We start from the raw sequence: 17,417 nt of genomic DNA, 5'->3' as shown, positions 1-17,417 counted from the left end.
TCTGACTCTAGCTCCTCACACATTTCATTGTAGTATTTTGCTTTGTCATTCCGAGCTGCCTTTTGGAATCTTCTTTTCAGCCTAATTACCTTGGGAAAATCTGCTAAACATTTAAAAAACTTATTACCAACAGCAGCACAACAAAATAAGAAATAATATGCAAAGTGTTTATCTATTGGATTGACTGAACACTGCCACCCCCCTTCAAAATTGGGGAAAAAACTTGAGCTTGCCTGAAGTGTAATGCAGTTTGTATTAGCAATGGTTCAGATGAGAACCATGTGGGACTTCCAGTTGTCTACAAAAATTACAATCTTAGTCCTCAATACCTAAATAACAAGATCTTGCTATATTCCAGGGACTCTCCTAGAATCTCCATAAAGATAGCTGTTCTAGGCGAGCTCTAGTGGCCTAGTGGCAAGAAGCTGCACTGCAATCCCAGAGGCGCACAGTTTGAATCCACCAGATGCTCTGCCAGAGAAGGAGGAACAATCTCCTCCAGTACCAGTCAGATCCAATTTGACGGTACACACACAAAAATAATAATAAAATAAATATTTTTTAAAAAAGATAGCTGTTCTGTAATCATGAGTTATAAATGTAGCAGTTCTACACAAATGGAAGCACTCTTGAAAGGTTGTGTTCCCTTCTAAATGTAAGTTTCAAGAGGGTCATTGACAAACCAATGGTGTAGCTGAAGACAATTGCCTAGAGATGAGGAAAGAGAGGCCCAGTACATGCCTTCAGATACTTGAAAGGCTCCTCAGTGGAAGAAAGGAGGAAAATGTTCTCTGTTCCTGCTCAGGAAATAGGGAGTTAGGAAAGCATTTGTTGTATGCTAATTTAAGCCAAAGGAGCCCTAATGGCCTAGTAGTTTATGTGCAGACCAACCAAATAATGGATGGTTCAAACCCACCAGCAGCTCTGCCAGAGAATGGCGTGGCATTCTGCTCCTTTAAGAGTTAGAGCCTCAGAAATCTGATAGAGTGTGACTCAGAGTTGGCTAGATAGCAGTAGGGTTTGATTTTTCTTTTGTTGTTGGCTTACTAAACAAATGCCAAGTGTCAAGACACTTTAAGCATTGACACAACAAGGACTCTATTAACATACTCATTTTGCAAATGAGAAAGCAGGTTTAGAGTAACCTGCCCAGGGTTCTGTTCTGGCCATCTAACTTGGCATAAGAAAGTTCTAATAATAGGCCATCCAGCATATGACTGCTACCTTTCAGTAACTTGCAAGGAAATTTACTCAAATCTTCTTGTCTCTTCTGTGGCATCTAAAAATGCCACATCTGATACTCTGTCTTCCCTAGGAGGAAATGAAAGTTTACATATAAAGGCAGACTGTTTATCCTTGAACTTTCTGTCTCTTCATTTAGGCTCCACCCTTAAAGACACTTCCTCTGACAAATGGCCATCCCTTCCTGTTGCTACTTACTACCTATCACCACCAGGTGGCACCTGGGAACAAGACTGTCAACTGGCTGGGACCCACCCTGTTTACTTGTTAAAGTGCCTGCATTGCAGCTGCTAATCCTATGGCCCCTGGGACTAGGCCTTCCTGGGGAGTGAATTTTTATCCTACACAGTCTTCAGTAGAAGGGCCTGATAATCAAAATGGAGTAGGGAGGAGAGGCCTTTGGAAAGGAACTACCATAACTTCCATTCCCATCTTTCCTAGAGGTTTTCTCTAAGAAGTTTATTTTTACCATTAATATAGTTCTGCTTCATCAGTTAGCAAATAAATCATATCTTTTTTAAACTCTTTGGGCCTTTTTTTCTTTTTTAATTTAACTTTTATTATTATTATTAATTTTAATGAAAATTTACAGAGACTTTGGATTTCCATTCATTCCTTTGGGCCTTTTTCTGTCTGCTAACTTCTGGAAATTTGGAAGGCACATAGAAAATTGTTCCTTACACAGCTTTGCAAACTGACTCTGACCGTCTAGCTACAGCCAGCACAGGGTGGTAAAGAAACAGAAGTGAGAAATGGGGAGGGACAGTTCTAAAATGATTTGATAAAACATGGCTTGATGAAATCTATACCCTGCAGAGTGAGAAAAAAGTTTTATCAACTGCAGATCTAGTTTCTCACCAACAATCAACCCTAACTTCCTTACAGCATCAGACAGAGTAACACAATACACCCCACATAAGCTGCACTAAATAAGTCATCTTCAACTTTTGCTTCCAGTTAGTCTAGTTTTTAAGTACCCAGACAAGTATCCCATCAACATACTGTACTTTTTCTTTCCGGAACCAATACAAGGTAGAGCTGGATTCTACACCTGACAGTATTCCAAATCTTCCAAGCCAAGCTAATGATTGAATCATCTCAATCTCTTCATTTTAGTGTTCTAACAGTTTCCTCAGGGTCAGAAAATTCTTGGAAAACGTAATAATTTTTGCTGCTGTTGAGCCTTGCATCTATGAAGATGACTTTTTTTTCTTTAAAGACAATATATTTTGTCCTCAGTAGAGATAGAGATGGTTAACTAACTCTTCAAAGATTTCTAGAAAGAAAGAAATCACTTTCTATTCACCATTCTGCTGCTCATCATACAAGGGGTGGGGGAAGGCGGGATCATCCAAATTCTTTCATTGTCTGGTGATCCAGTTTGTTTCTAGTGTCTGTCATTACCTACTGGAACAAGGAAAAGGGCTGCGGACAGCAGAGATGAGGTGGGCCACATCATTACAAATCCCTTTCATAAGTACAAAACTAAAAAAAAAAAAAATCCCACAACAAAACAAAAAAACAACCCAGAACAGAACTCCACTGCCTAACAGTCAATTCTGAACCACAGCAACCCTTTATCACGTTTCCAAGGTTGTAAATCTTTATGAGGAGACTGCTCCTCTTTCTCCCAACAAGCAGCTGGCGTTTTAATTAGCAATGCATCTGGGGTGCACTGTGCCACCAGAGCCCTTTCTTTGAAACGATGGCCAGAAGAGTGGAAACCTTTAAGAATAACGAATCTTCTTTGAGTATGAAAATCAGGAAAAATTGACAAATGAACATACAAATATCTCAGAGGGAAAAACGGACCCTAAACAACTTCGCAACTCCTGTTCCCTCTAAAACAGTAATTGGCCGTCTGGCTCTGCATGACGTCATACCACAGACACTCCAATCCCACGTGGGAGCAGCTACTGGTCCCGCCTCTTCTCTTGAAAAACTGTAACACGCCTTCTCCACTTTCTTACCAATCAAATGCTGTTCTTTAGGCCCTTTCCTCCTTTTCCTGCCATCTCGACCGCCCATCTTGCCATTCCAGTCCAATCAAGGAGACGCTACTCCTATGAAGCCCTTTTCTTTCTTCAAGCAAGGGAGGGCGGAGTTCGACTCTGACTCCACCTGGTTTACTCTCCGCTGACCAACCCGAACCTCTAAAGAGTAGGGGGCGTGGCCTGAAGTCCCTTCCCCCATCCTGCTAGGGACTACGGTTTTAAGCCGGGGGAGCTGGCGGCAGAACTAGGCAACCTCCCGCGGGTTTCTGGATCGGGTGGGTCCTCCTTGTCCTGTCACCATGGAGCGTCCTCCGGCAGAAGGCTCCAGCCCCAGTCCCAATGACCAGCACTCTGCTCCTTCTGACCCCCCAGACCAGCCCACTACTGCTCACACAAAGCCAGACCCGGGTTCTGAGGGTCAACCTGCTGGACCTGGAGCAGCAGGCGAGGCCCTGGCAGTATTGACTTCGTTCGGACGGAGGTTGCTGGTGCTGGTGCCAGTCTACCTGGCCGGGGCAATGGGACTCAGCGTGGGTTTCGTGCTTTTTGGCCTCGCCCTCTACCTGGGCTGGCGCCGTGTCCGCGATAAGAAAGAACGAAGCCTCCTGGCCGCACGGCAACTGCTGGATGATGAGGAGCGGCTCACAGCAAAAACACTCTATATGAGCCATCGGGAGCTACCTGCCTGGGTGAGCCACTACCCCCAGGCTTCAGGATAGCCCCCTTCCAGTCTCTCTGTTTGGGGGCTCTCCTTCCCTGCCCTAAAGTTTGTCCCCATTGCTGCCTGCCTTGCCTGCTGGGACGCACCCCTCTTGGGATCAACAGCTCACTCTCACAGCCTCTATCCCTCCTTTTGTGCACTCCCAGATCCCGAGCCTTCCACAGAATCAGGACTTCTTCCCTACTCTACTCTTAGGCAAGATCAGTAATAACATCTGGGCACCAATCTCAACCGAATCACTCCCTCCTAACCAAGCAAGCCGTCCTGGCTCCCAGTCTTGCTTTCTGGCGCGCTTGTGCTGCTGCTTCTGGGCATTCTTGCCCCTGCTGCCGCTCAAAGGATTTCCTCTCCTCTTCTATCCTCCTCAAGACTTTTTACTTACTTAAGGCCATAGGTTCTTAATTTTCCCGCTCTCTGTCTGGGTGGGCCCCAGCTCGCGGAGCACTGTCCTGCTGAGCCCAGCACCTTACAGATCCTGTGCCTCCCCGCCTTGCACCCTCACAACTGGGCTGCAACGCAGCAGAGGCGACTGCTGGACAAAGGGCGGGGGTGCGCGAGGAGGGGAGTGCGGCTGCTGCAGTGCTCGCTGCCCACACTCCACCCGCATCAGCCACACCCTTCTCTTACAGTGGCTGGGGCAAAGACCCTTATTTCTGCGCCTCCTTGCGCTCTGTGAGGGGCCGGAAGCTTCTCGGGAGACTGAGCTGGTTACCGTTACCGGCCCCGCCCTGCCCCTCCCTTCAGGGTCCTCCCAGCAAAGGTACCAGTTTAGGGGGAGAGTAACAGGAAGGAGGAGAGAGATACTAAGCATGAGGCAGGCACAGCCATGCTCCCCAGACCCAGGACTGGGCAGGAAAAGGGGGAGAACTGGACTCAGGGGACTTGTGATCCAGGCAGCAGCTCTCTGTTCTTCCACATCATCCTAGAAACTGCTTGTCCATCTCTTCAATTAGTATTGTGCTTAGTGGCACAAGTGTACTCCTTTCCCATAAAAGGAGTCACGCTCATAGAAAGAAAGGAAGAGAAGGGGGTAAAAATAAAACATACCCACCACCAGGGCCTGAATAGGCCTTCTGGTCTATGATTCCTCTCCAACTCAAGACCTGCTTCCCTCATCACCTTCTTGTTATAGAGGTTCTATTCTGTGGACAGGAGGGAAGGCTGCAAAAGGGAACTGGATCTTCGCCAATTCTAGGATTCTGTCTTCAAATCTGATTTGACAGTACCTCCTCCCCAGAAAAAAAAAATATGCCCTTGTCCTCCTCTCTCTGCCCCAGCAGCTGTCATACCATAACCCTGAACTATGCATAAACTAACTTTGTGTAGTCGTTGGCACCCAGTCAGCTTCCCTTATTAAAGAGGCCTCAGGCCAAGGATTGAAATGAAAGCTGGGACATCCCAGCACTCTCCAGGTCCCTGAGTACGAGGAGGAGGCCCTGTGGTAGTGAGGTGTTTCTTCCTCTCTGTGGCAGCACCTGGTATCTCAGTGGAAAACCACTGGCAGAGGTATGCTCATCATTGTCTCTGCTTCCTCAGGTCAGCTTCCCAGATGTGGAAAAAGCTGAGTGGTTAAATAAGGTGAGAAGTTTGAGTATCCTGATTTTTTCATGAGGGGAGATGGGAGCAAGCTCCTTGTCAAACACTCCAGTTCTAGTTTGGTTCCCACTGTTCACTGTGGGAAGGATTCTGAAGGGACTTCCTGTCTTAGGGAATTCTTTGACCATCTTTTCTTCTCAGATTGTGGCCCAGGTTTGGCCCTTCCTAGGCCAATATATGGAAAAGCTTCTGGCAGAAACTGTGGCCCCAGCTGTTAGGGGATCTAATCCCCATTTGCAAACATTCACATTTACAAGAGTGGAACTTGGTGAGAAGGTACGTGTGTGGGAGAAAGGAAAGAAATAAGAGAGTGGGACAGAGGGTGAATGGCCCCTCTGGGTGTTCCTCTCTTCCCTTTCCCTCCTCTCAATACATCATCTCTCTCCAGCCACTTCGTATCCTGGGAGTCAAGGTTCACCCAGGTCAGACCAAAGAACAGATCCTACTGGACTTGAATATCAGGTAACCCTTACCACTCTTCCCATTTCCCTTCCTCCAGCAGAGTTCTGGTGCCTCTTGGCTCCTTCATTCTCCCTCCCTCCACAGCAGCTTGGTACTAATCCTCCTTTCTCTTCCTTATTAATCCTCAGCTATGTAGGTGATGTGCAGATTGATGTGGAAGTAAAGAAATATTTCTGCAAAGCAGGAGTCAAGGGCATGCAGGTGGGGCAGATGTCAGTGACCCTTCATGATAAAGAGACTTTACCCTAAGTGTCATGGGATATAAGGGAATGGGAGGTTGGAGACACAGTGGTTGGAAAAGTGGGAGTGGCAGGAGGCCTTTTCTGGGGAAAGACGTTGGTCTTCTCTTTTTGTTCTAGTTACATGGTGTTTTACGGGTGATCCTTGAGCCCCTTATTGGGGATCTTCCTATTGTGGGAGCTGTATCAATGTTCTTCATTCGACGCCCGGTAAGAGAAGACTTTGATGGGGAATGGGAACTCAGGGGAAGGAGAGAGAATTGGGAGATAAGGGTGGCCAGCTATAGAAAAGAAATTGACAAGAACGCTGAGGTCTGGCAACTATGGATAAATGTGAGCACATCAGCATTTGATCTGCCCTGACCTAGCCACCCTTTTCATCCAGACCCTTGACATCAATTGGACAGGGATGACCAACCTGCTGGATATTCCAGGACTCAGGTACCAAGGACTTACTGAGCACCTGCTAAGTTCTCCAGCCCTCAGTTGGGAGTTTAAGGGATGCAAAGTACCAGAATATACAGCTCTGTCTTCCTGGAGCCTCTACCCTAATTGGAAATTTCCATATTGTGATTTTACTTTGGGAAGGGCATAGCATGCTTTTTGGGGAGAGTATGGAGTGCTAAGAACTTAGCAGAAGTGAGAAAAGAAAGATGAGCTGGAGATGGCATTGAAGAAGTACGTAGGGAATGAGGGGGGGAAAAGTAGGAAAAAAGGAGTTTCAAGAAGGGGCTTCCTTTTAGTTTTAGGCCTTTGCTGACTGTGGAGTTGGAATTTGGAGGACACTGAACTTTGGCGCCACACTCACCTCCTTTTTTACTCCTCCATTCAGTTCACTCTCTGACACCATGATTATGGACTCCATCGCTGCCTTCCTTGTGCTACCCAATCGATTATTGGTGCCCCTAGTGCCTGACCTCCAAGATGTGGCTCAGTTGCGTTCCCCTCTGCCCAGGGTATGGCCTCTCCCAATTAGGTTATTCTCCCAGGAATCCAGGGCTGAACCTTGAGTTTCTCACCATCTTAATCCTACTCCCACCCCCCAGGGTATTGTTCGCATCCACCTGCTAGCTGCTCGAGGACTGAGCTCCAAAGACAAATATGTTAAAGGCCTGCTTGAAGGCAAATCAGACCCCTATGCACTTGTACGTGTGGGCACTCAGACATTCTGCAGCCGTGTCATCGATGAGGAACTCAACCCCCAGTGGAGGGAGACTTATGAGGTGAAGAGCTGAGGAGGGAGGCTGTGTGAGACAGGGAGGCCCTGGAGGTTGTGAAAAAAGAGCAAGATTAGATGATCCTTATAGCAGCAGCCCATGACATCCTTATCCTTCTGTGTTCTCCAGGTGATGGTACATGAGGTTCCAGGGCAGGAGATAGAGGTGGAGGTGTTTGACAAGGATCCAGACAAAGATGACTTTCTGGGCAGGTGAGACTCAGTCTTAGTTAGGATTGTAAAGTGAAAATGCTCCTAAAATTTCAGAGAGAATTTTAATCCTTCCCAAGCCCTTGGAATCATTTATCATTTTCCCAACAAGCTTCTGCCTTCACTTCTCCTCCCCTCCCTGCAAATATTTCTTAATCACAGGGAGAAAGGAGTCTGGAATCGACTTCTTATTTCTGGTGGGTGAGTAGAGGGCTAATAACATGCTTCTAATTATAACTCTTTCCCTTTCCCCATCTCACTTTCTCTCTCCCCACCAGAATGAAGCTGGATGTTGGAAAAGTATTACAGGCTGGAGTACTGGATGATGTAAGTGAGAGATAAAGGAAGGTGGGTGTGTTCCCACCCACCGGACAGAGAGTAGCTGCTACTCTGGTGGGAAAGTCATTGAGTAGTGGGTCTTTGATCTCCCCCTCACTTTGTTCTACCTCTCTCTATAGTGGTTCCCTTTACAAGGGGGACAAGGCCAAGTTCATTTGAAGCTGGAATGGCTGTCACTCTTGCCAAATGCGGAAAAACTGGAGCAGGTAACCAACATAAGGCACTAGAAGCTGGCAGAGGAGAAATAGGTAACTCAAAGTATAGGGAACTAAGGGTTACCAAGGACTGACTACCACTACTACCACTTCCCAGGTTCTGCAGTGGAATCGGGGCGTCTCCTCTCGACCAGAGCCCCCATCTGCTGCCATCTTAGTGGTTTATCTGGATCGGGCTCAGGATCTACCAGTGAGTTTGGGTTCTGAAGATGAAGGAATGGGGAACCATGGTCACAGTCATCGCATTTTCTCGCCCTCTCTTGCTGAGGATGTCCGTGTCTTGCTGGCTTTCCATAAAGAGAAACTTCAACACAAGGGTCCTAATGAGGGAGGCTAAGCCACTGCAGGGAAAAGATTCTGATGAAACTGTCACCAAAATAAAAATCACTCAAGATGGTGACCCCTGAAATTCTATCCCCTGCAGCTGAAGAAGGGCAACAAGGAACCTAACCCCATGGTACAACTGTCAGTTCAAGATGTGACCCAGGAAAGCAAGGTAGGACTCGCTGTGGGAAGTATTATTTGAGGGGGAAGACTCCCTTTCAGGATGCCGGTTAAGTGAAGAGACATTTTCTAGAGAAATGACAATGACACCGAGGTAAATGCCCTTACTCCCTTTCTCCACCTCCCCAGGCTGTCTATAACACCAGCTGCCCAGTGTGGGAAGAGGCTTTCCGTTTCTTCCTGCAAAACCCTCGAATCCAGGAGCTCGATGTACAGGTGAGAGAATTGCCTAGCCAGTCTCTGACCCCTTGAAGACATATGGCAATAGTTGTATCATTTCTTCTCCCCTCCTTCAATTCCTATTTTCAGTTCCTCTATCTATACTTCCTACCTCTGCCTAGTACCTTCCCACTGTTCTTCGCTTGTATCTCTAGAGTGAATTTTACGGTACATAAATTATTCCTCAACAGAATTGTTAAACAAAAGAAAATACAGTGTACTTGTCAGATACTTTAGCATTATAAAGGTCATTGAAAAAGATAAAACAAGGTAGCTCTGGTGGCCTAGTGACAGGAAGCTGTGCTGTAATCCTGAAGGTGTGTGGTTTGAATCCATCAGATGCTCTGCTAGAGAAGGAGGGACAATCTCCTGTCCCAGTTAGATCTGATTGGCACACAACAAAAAAGAAAAAGCTTGAAACATATTATCTGCCTTCAGGGATCTCACTTGCCAGCTTCACAGACAAGATACATATATACATACATGCATACATATATACATATATAGAAACTATTTTAGAACAATTAATTATTCACTGTTGCTGTTGTTAGTTGCCACTGAGTCCATTCCAACTAATGGTGACCCCAGTGGGTTTTCTTGGTTGTAATCTTTACATAAGCAGATTTCTGGATTTTTGTTTCCTTCCAAGGGGCTACTGAATGTGTTTGAACTACCATTAAACCACAAAGGCTCCTTCCAATATTAACTAAATATTGGTTCCTTCTAATACTAGATAAATATTAATTTATATTTTTGTTCAGTTATTACCTTACTATCTTATTCAACACTATGGTTGAATTGATTCTGACTCATAACAACCCTCTACTGGGTTTCTGAGCCTATAAATCTTTATGGGAGGAGACTGCTCATCGTTCTGCCATGTGGAGACTGCTGGACTTGAACCATCCACCTTTCATTTTACAGCCTAAAACACAATGTACTTTGCCACCAGGGTTCCTTTCCAATATTAATTTTCTCTCTCGCATTGCCTTGGAACCAGAACTAATTCATAGCCGACCCTCCAGTGGCTTTTCAGAGGCCGTAAACTGCACAAGATGACATTGCCCATTTTTCTTCCTCGGGGTTACTAGTGGATTTGAACTGCCAGAGAGGCACCACCCTTTTCCCACTAGGCCTCTAGAGCTCAATACTAACTTGTTCATTTCTATCAAGTTGGAACTGACTCATAGAGACCCTCCAGCAGATTTTCAGATGCTATAAGTCACATGAGGGGGCTTTGGTGGCCTAGTGGCAAGGAGCTGCACTGCAATCCCAAAGGCACACACGATTCAAGGCCACCATCTGTTCCGTGTGAGAAGGATGGGCAATCTCCTCCCATGTGATTACTGCCTCTTGACAAACCCACCAGAGGGTCAGTATGGGTCTGTTCCGACTCTACAGTACACAACAACATAAGTGTCATGAGAAGAGAGTGCCCATTTTTCTCTTGAGCAGCTGGTGAATTTGAATCACCTGTCTTTGGGTTAGCAACACAACTCTACCCATTAGGCCAAAAGAGCTCAGTATTAACTAGTGGGAATAAAATGTTCCTAATATAGCACTATAGAGAAAGGCCCAGACTAGGGTAGAAATTTTGTGTAGAACCATTCTATTGGAGCTGTAGGAGAGCTCTTACTAGAGAGTTTTGGTGAAAAAAGTAGGATTTTAATTAGGCTTGAAGGATAAGTAGGATTTAAATAGGAAGTTGAAGAAAAATAAAGACTTTCCAGGTAGTGTGGATAGCATGAGCCTTGGCACGGTGGATAGAGTGAGCAGTGGTGGAAGGGGCCATGGAATGGGTAGAAGACCAGGAAGAGATGTGCCTGAGTGCAGTGAAGAGCTTATGATTGGCCCAGAGAGAACAGTCAGTTGTGTTATAATTTCTCTAACCTACCTCCCTTTTCCTAATCTCTTCACTGCCTCTCCTGTGCTACTTGTAGGTGAAGGATGACTCCCGGGCCCTGACTTTAGGGGCACTGACTCTGCCTCTGGCTCGTCTGCTGACCACCTCTGAACTCACCCTGGACCAGTGGTTCCAGCTTGGTGGCTCTGGCCCCAACTCCAGGCTCTACATGAAACTGGTTATGAGGGTATGGAGATGGATGGCATGCTGAGGGCTATCAAGAGTAAAGAGTAAATAAATGACTTAGTATATGTGGAAATACCTAGCTGGCATGCCCCAAAACATTTAGTGTTCTGACTAGGAGAGGGAATAGGTAGGGGATGGATGTGTGAAGGGAACCTACCCAAAACAGGGACTGGATTTCCCTGATAGGTCTCCAGTGTGCCCTGGAGCCCCCCTCCATTTTTGCCAGCTGGTGACTAACTGGACTTGATTGAGCAATTATGCCGCTTTCCCAGATCCTTTACTTAGACTCATCAGAAGTGTGTTTCCCCACGGTGCCTGGGACTCCTGGTGCTTGGGACCTGGACGATGAAAGCTCCCAGATGGGCAGCAGTGTGGATGTACCACCTCGACCCTGTCATACCACGCCTGACAGCCACTTTGGGACAGAGGTGAGTCTGGAAAGGATTAGGGTCTGTTTGTCTACTCTCCCTGTAAAGTCCATTCCTGTCAGGGCTGATTCTAATAGATCTCTCTTCCTTTGTTTACCACCTAGTGCTTCCAACTGTTCCTTTTTGCAGAACGTGCTTCGGATCCACGTATTAGAGGCCCAGGACCTGATTCCCAAAGATCGTTTCTTGGGGGGACTGGTGAAGGGCAAGTCAGACCCCTATGTCAAACTAAAGCTGGCAGGACGAAGCTTCCGGAGCCGTGTTATTCGGGAGGATCTCAATCCCCGCTGGAATGAGGTTTTTGAGGTCAGAATGAGTGGTTAAGACTTTCTTTGTCCTGTACTTTTCTTTCCCACAGCTCTGAGAATGGGCAAAATCCCTCTCAGGTTCAGTCAGTGAGTAGGTTGCAGTCATTTGAGGGTGGAAAGGAAGTAATACCCTTTGCATACATTGTTTTCTCCCACTAGGTGATTGTCACATCAATTCCAGGCCAAGAGCTGGATGTTGAGGTCTTTGACAAGGATCTGGACAAGGATGACTTTCTAGGCAGGTAAGAGGTAGAGACTGAGGTGGACAGACAGGTGGGGCCTCTTTGGCCTATAGAGTCTGGCCCAGGGGAAACAGACACTTGGCTCTGACCATCCACCTCTGTCTTAATCCTTCTCTACAGGTGTAAAGTGAGTCTCACTGCAGTCCTGAACAGTGGCTTCCTGGATGAGGTGAGTGTGGGACTGGAGTAGGAACTCCCTCCTGATCTCCCCAAGTCTCATTCTCACAGTCCCTCTGTCCCTCACAGCCCCCAAGACCTAGCCCTGTCTACTTCCACAGTGGCTGACCCTAGAGGATGTTCCATCCGGCCGCCTGCACTTGCGCCTGGAGCGTCTGACCCCTCGTCCCACTGCCACAGAGTTGGAGGAGGTAAGGAAGGAGACTGGAAGCTGGTTAGCGTGGGCTCTTATACCCTTTCTCAAGGCATTGGCCTAGCTCCAGGCTGCACTCCTCAGTGACCCTCCCAGCCCCCTGTGTCCACCCAACAGGTTCTGCAGGTGAACAGTTTGATCCAGACTCAGAAGAGCACAGAACTGGCAGCAGCCCTGCTGTCTGTCTACCTGGAGCGGGCTGAGCATCTGCCGGTGAGATCAGCTCCCCATACCCCAGAACTCCTTGGCACTCCTCCCATCGTCCTTAGCTTGAGGTGCTTCTGATGCATTTGGAATAATAAATGGCCCCTCTCTTTCCCACAGTACCTGTCCCAGGCCATGAAGGTGGTATCAGGTGATAAAGGGAACATGGCCTGCTGGCTATGAATTAGTGACAGGGGAGATCTGCCTTACTAGATGTAAGACTAACACCAGCTTCTCTTTCCAGCTCCGGAAAGGTACTAAGCCCCCCAGCCCTTATGCTACCCTCACTGTTGGAGACACTTCTCATAAAACCAAGGTATTGCCACTGGGCTGAAAATGGGAGGGCTGAGAGGAGCAGAAGGGAGAGTATCAACCACTGATTGTAACCCTTCATCTCTGCCAGACATGTTCCCAAACTTCAGCCCCTGTCTGGGATGAGAGCACCTCTTTTCTCATCAGGAGACCAAACGTGGAGAGCCTAGAGTTGCAGGTACTATAAATTAACTCTGCAAGCATTTAGCAGGTCTGTGCTCTAGGTCAGGCACTGGACTTGGCACAAGGCATTGAGATAAAAGATCGATTCTTACCTTTATGGAGTTGACAATACTTCTAGATGAAACTGCTATGGTAAAAGACACTGTGTGGGGAAATAGCGGGATTCTAACTGACTAAGGGGAATCGGCAAGGGTAATAAGAAAGGCCTTCTTAGATGACTCCGTATTTAAGGATAAACAAACATCAAGAAAAGGACAGGGAAACTTCAGGTTGAATAAAACATGGAGAAGAATGAAGGGGCAAATTTATTGTAGCTCAGAGAGATAAGCTAAAGCAGGATCACAAGAGCTTTTGAGTATTATGCTAAGAATTTTGGACTTTATCCGAAAGACTAAAGAACCATTTGCAATGAAAGGCAACATATCCAGATTTGCATTTTAGGATGATAAGTTAGTCACTGCCATCAAGTCAGAACTGACCCATGGCTGACTCTCCAGTGGGATTTCAGAGACTGTAAATCGCACTGAAGCAGACTGCCCATCTTTCCTCTGCAGAGCAGCTGGTGGATTTGAGCTCCTTGCCTTTGGGTTGGCATTGCAATGCTTTGCCACCAGGCCACTAGAAAAAGTTTGTGCAAAGTAAAGAATGGGCTAGGGACAACATTGGAGAAGTAAAGAGACTCTCTGGGTAACCTATACAAAAATTACAAGAGAAGGGGAGCTCTGGTGGCCTAGTGGCAAGAAACTGCACTGCAATCCCAGAGGCGCACGGTTCAAATCCACCAGAAGCTCTGCCGGGAAAAGGAGGGACAATCTCCTCCTGTACCAGTCAGATCCGATTTGATGGTACACACACACACACACACACACTAATAAAATAATAATTAAAAAAATTACAAGAGTGTAGTGTGATTTGAAAGTTGCTTAATATGGAATGCAAGAAAGGACAAAGAACAGCCTAGAGGACTCTTGGGTTTTTAGTATGGGAGCCAGATTGTAAAAGGTACCACTGCCATATAGAAAATTCATACAGATGGGAGTTTTTACATTTGTCACCACTGCGGGACATCCAGAAGATAGATATAAGACTAATCATGGTGTTCCTTCCTCGTTTGAGCCCCATGAGCATGCAACAGGTAGTAATTGTAGTTCTGGGAGTGAACAAGTCTCTTTGGGCATGTGTATAGTGAAAAGAAGGCAAAGAGAGGACATAGGAGGCACCTCGACTATTAAAGATTGGACAGAGGAAGAAATGCCCCTTCTAGGCAGCTAAAGTGCAGCCAGAGTGGCAGAACACTCACCAGAAAAGAATGGGTGGCAGAAACCAAAAGAAATGTGTTTCAAAAAAGAGGATGTGGTCAAATGTTGGCACGAAGTAAAGTAAAATGACTGAACACTGTTAACTGACTTTGGAAACTAAGAAGTCACTGATTGTTGGAGCAGCTTCAGCAGCATGGCTGGAGTAGAAACTAGATTTCAGTGGGTGTAAGTGTGCTGCTAATGTCTTCAGATGGAGTGGAGAGTCAAGAAATAGCTTTTAAAGTTGCTAAAATATTAAGTAGAGAATTGTGAATTTTATCACATAAATTATGACAAACCAAGAGAATTTTTAACATAATGCAATAATGAGGTAAAAACTTATCACCATCAAGTCAGAACTGACTCATGGCTGACCCTCTCCTGGTTTTCTGAGGCTGTAAAGTGGATCCCAATTCACAGTGATCATATGAGACAGAGTAGATTGTCCTATAGACTTAACCTAGAAATCTTTATGGGAGCAGACTGCCTTATTGCTTTCCTGTGGAGTGGCTGAGTGCATTTGTATTACTGCCAATGCATAACTCACCGCACCACCAGTATTCCAAAAGAAATAGAGAGGAGTTATAAATGAGCCCAGTTCATGTTTCATAGCAAAATAGTAGGTAAATTTTAAAAAGTTGATAAATAAAATGAGATACTAAGAAGAGATAATACTTATAACCATGTCAGAACAAACTCAACAGAGTTTAAAGACAGAGTATGGAAATGAGGGTAGAATGGTCAGGAAACATCTTTTTCATTTCATTCCCCTTTTACTATTCTTTTCTCTACTCTATGCAGGTATTGCTTGTATCATTTGAGAAAGATTAGGAAGTAAAGATAAGTGCAGTCTCAGATTCAGGAAGGTGTGACCAGCAACTGTTACCTTGGCTTCTCTGTCCTATACAAAAGGGAGTCTTTCACTAAAACCTGAGCCCATCTATTTGGACCTCCACACCAGAACTAAACAAGCTGTGGCTGCCTTTGCTTATTGACCATAGGCATGCTGTTCTACAGGTTCGGGATGAAGGGGCAGGGACCCTGGGCTCCTTCTCCCTGCCCCTCTCTGAGCTCCTCACGGCTGACTGCCTCTGTCTGGATTGCTGGTTTCCTCTCAACAACAACCAGGGACAGGTGCTCCTGAGAGCACAGCTTGGGGTGAGTGCCTGGAAGTGGTGGGCAGCAGCAGGAGGGCGTTCCTGGAAGGTCAGAAAGAAGGCAGTGGTCTTATAGAATTTTGCCCACCTCACTGCTCTCTCACCCACCCAGATCCTGGTGTCCCAGCACTCGGGAGTGGAGGCTCATAGCCACAGTTACAGTCATAGCTCCTCATCCCTGAATGAAGAGCCAGAGTTATGGGGGGGACTCCCTCATGTCACCTCCTCAGCCCCAGAGCTCCGGCAGCGCCTAACACATGGTGATAGGTATGTGACTAAAGCAGAAAGATAAGATACAGTCAGAACTAAGAAGTATGAGTTACAGCTCCCCTCGGCTCTACCTTCTTCCAGATCTCTCTCCATCTCTCCACAGTCCCCTGGAGACCCCCACCGGGCCTCTGGGCCAGGTAAAACTGACTGTGTGGTACTATGGCGAGGGACGGAAGCTGGTTAGCATCGTCCACAGCTGCCGGTGAGATCCTGTCCTTTCTGTCCTGTAGGTGTCCTTCATCCCTTCCCTTGGATTCTCGTACTCATTTTCCCTCTGTTGCAGGGCCCTTCGACAAAATGGGCGGGACCCACCTGATCCCTATGTGTCTCTGCTGCTACTGCCAGACAAGAACCGAGGCACCAAGAGGAAGACCTCACAGAAGAAGAGAACCCTCAATCCAGAATTCAATGAACGGTCAGTGGGCACTAAATGGAGAGATGACAAAGACTTGGGAAGACTTTTTGCCCCTAATACCCAGCATCTTCCCAGGTTTGAATGGGAGCTGCCCCTGGATGAGGCCCTTAGGAGGAAGCTGAACATTTCTGTGAAGTCTAGTTCCTCCTTCATGTCAAGAGAGCGTGAGCTTCTGGGAAAGGTAAAGGGCTAGGGCAGGGCAAAGCTGCCGGTGCCAAGGTCATAATGTCTGTTGGGGAATAAGTGTCCCTAGTTGATATTCTGGAGGGACCAGGTGCATGTGATGACAGGACATGTTCTTTGGAGATACCAAAGTAACATCTTGCCCCTACCACCATCTTCCAATACAGGTGCAGTTAAACCTGGCAGAGATAGACCTTTCCCAGGATGCAGCCCAATGGTGAGTGTCTGGACAAGTACAAAAGGTTTAGCTCTTTAGAGTGGGAGAAATCTTAGTCACAGAAAGGGAAAGATGCACTCCGAAGGAAAAACCATGGATTCTGTGAAGTACAGGAGTCCTTGGATAGTGTCTCACTTATAAGAGGGTATAAGGCCCATGTTTCTCCCTGATCTTTCTCTTCTTCTTTTCACAGGTATGATCTCATAGATGACAAGGACAGGGGCAGCTCTTAGGAGCTGGCATTAATAGCCTGACTCTGCCCTGCCTCTTTGCCTTGCCTCTTGCTGCATCATTGCCTCAATGTGATGAGCCTCGGGCCTGAGGGCAGAGCCTGTGCCCCTCTTACCTCCTCGCCCATACGAGGGCCTCTGCCTGACCAAAGAGAAGGACCATGTATTACCCTTTACTGCACGGCCTTTATCCTTGTGGTTTCTTGGGGCAGGGATCTGAGCTGGCTATTTCCTGCTTGGCCTGCACATTGTGCTCCTCCCCGCCCAACTCCCCAGGGTCTTCTGTTCTTGTGCCTGGCCACTGGCAGCACTAGCAGTGGCATCAGCTTATGCCAAATACAGCTTTTGGAAAGATCTCTGTATTTTTAACTAGATGATCACCTTCTTCCCTACTGTGAGAAGGTGAGTAGGGTGAACAAGAGTGGCAAAGTGGGCAGGCCATGCACCTCCTAGACTATAAGGCATGTGTGAATAGAAAACAATCCAGACCCCAGATCAAGTGCTGTCTCCACTCTCTGTAGGCCTTTTCTGAAAATCATGGCTGGGAGCAGGCT

At 46.8% G+C, this 17,417-nt stretch overlaps 1 protein-coding gene across 1 annotated transcript; it reads left to right on the top strand.

Annotated features, from left to right (window-relative positions):
* Window positions 1-3,412: 3,412 nt before the first annotated feature.
* ESYT1 (extended synaptotagmin-like protein 1) lies at window positions 3,413-17,161 on the top strand. The gene is made up of 31 exons (XM_006897636.1): window positions 3,413-3,925; window positions 5,494-5,535; window positions 5,695-5,829; window positions 5,942-6,015; window positions 6,144-6,216; window positions 6,375-6,464; window positions 6,640-6,695; window positions 7,087-7,210; window positions 7,301-7,477; window positions 7,601-7,683; window positions 7,959-8,007; window positions 8,139-8,225; window positions 8,332-8,424; window positions 8,659-8,730; window positions 8,868-8,954; window positions 10,898-11,047; window positions 11,319-11,474; window positions 11,604-11,780; window positions 11,942-12,024; window positions 12,145-12,193; window positions 12,303-12,392; window positions 12,512-12,607; window positions 12,843-12,914; window positions 13,002-13,088; window positions 15,409-15,549; window positions 15,661-15,815; window positions 15,922-16,020; window positions 16,102-16,233; window positions 16,309-16,414; window positions 16,584-16,633; window positions 16,827-17,161. Exons 1-31 carry the CDS (start codon window positions 3,536-3,538, stop codon window positions 16,864-16,866), a joined length of 3,315 nt encoding a protein of 1,104 aa, XP_006897698.1. The 5' UTR covers window positions 3,413-3,535; the 3' UTR covers window positions 16,867-17,161.
* The last annotated feature ends 256 nt before the right edge of the window (window positions 17,162-17,417 follow it).

The sequence above is a fragment of the Elephantulus edwardii genome, unplaced genomic scaffold, assembly GCF_000299155.1.
Source record: "Elephantulus edwardii isolate Elephantulus edwardi_28Jun2011 unplaced genomic scaffold, EleEdw1.0 scaffold00212, whole genome shotgun sequence".
NCBI classification, from domain to species: domain Eukaryota; kingdom Metazoa; phylum Chordata; class Mammalia; order Macroscelidea; family Macroscelididae; genus Elephantulus; species Elephantulus edwardii.
Note: the sequence above shows the minus strand (reverse complement) of the source record. Positions and strands in the feature narration are given on the sequence as shown.

What these genes read in the sequence shown, in the direction of transcription:
- ESYT1 (XM_006897636.1), top strand. Translation starts at nt 3,536, where the DNA reads ATGGAGCGTCCTCCGGCAGAAGGCTCCAGCCCCAGTCCCAATGACCAG. An exon ending in ATGCGGAAAAACTGGAGCAG is followed by an intron (nt 8,226 to 8,331) that starts GTAACCAACATA and finishes ACCACTTCCCAG; the next exon opens with GTTCTGCAGTGGAATCGGGG. An exon ending in AGCGTGAGCTTCTGGGAAAG is followed by an intron (nt 16,415 to 16,583) that starts GTAAAGGGCTAG and finishes CTTCCAATACAG; the next exon opens with GTGCAGTTAAACCTGGCAGA.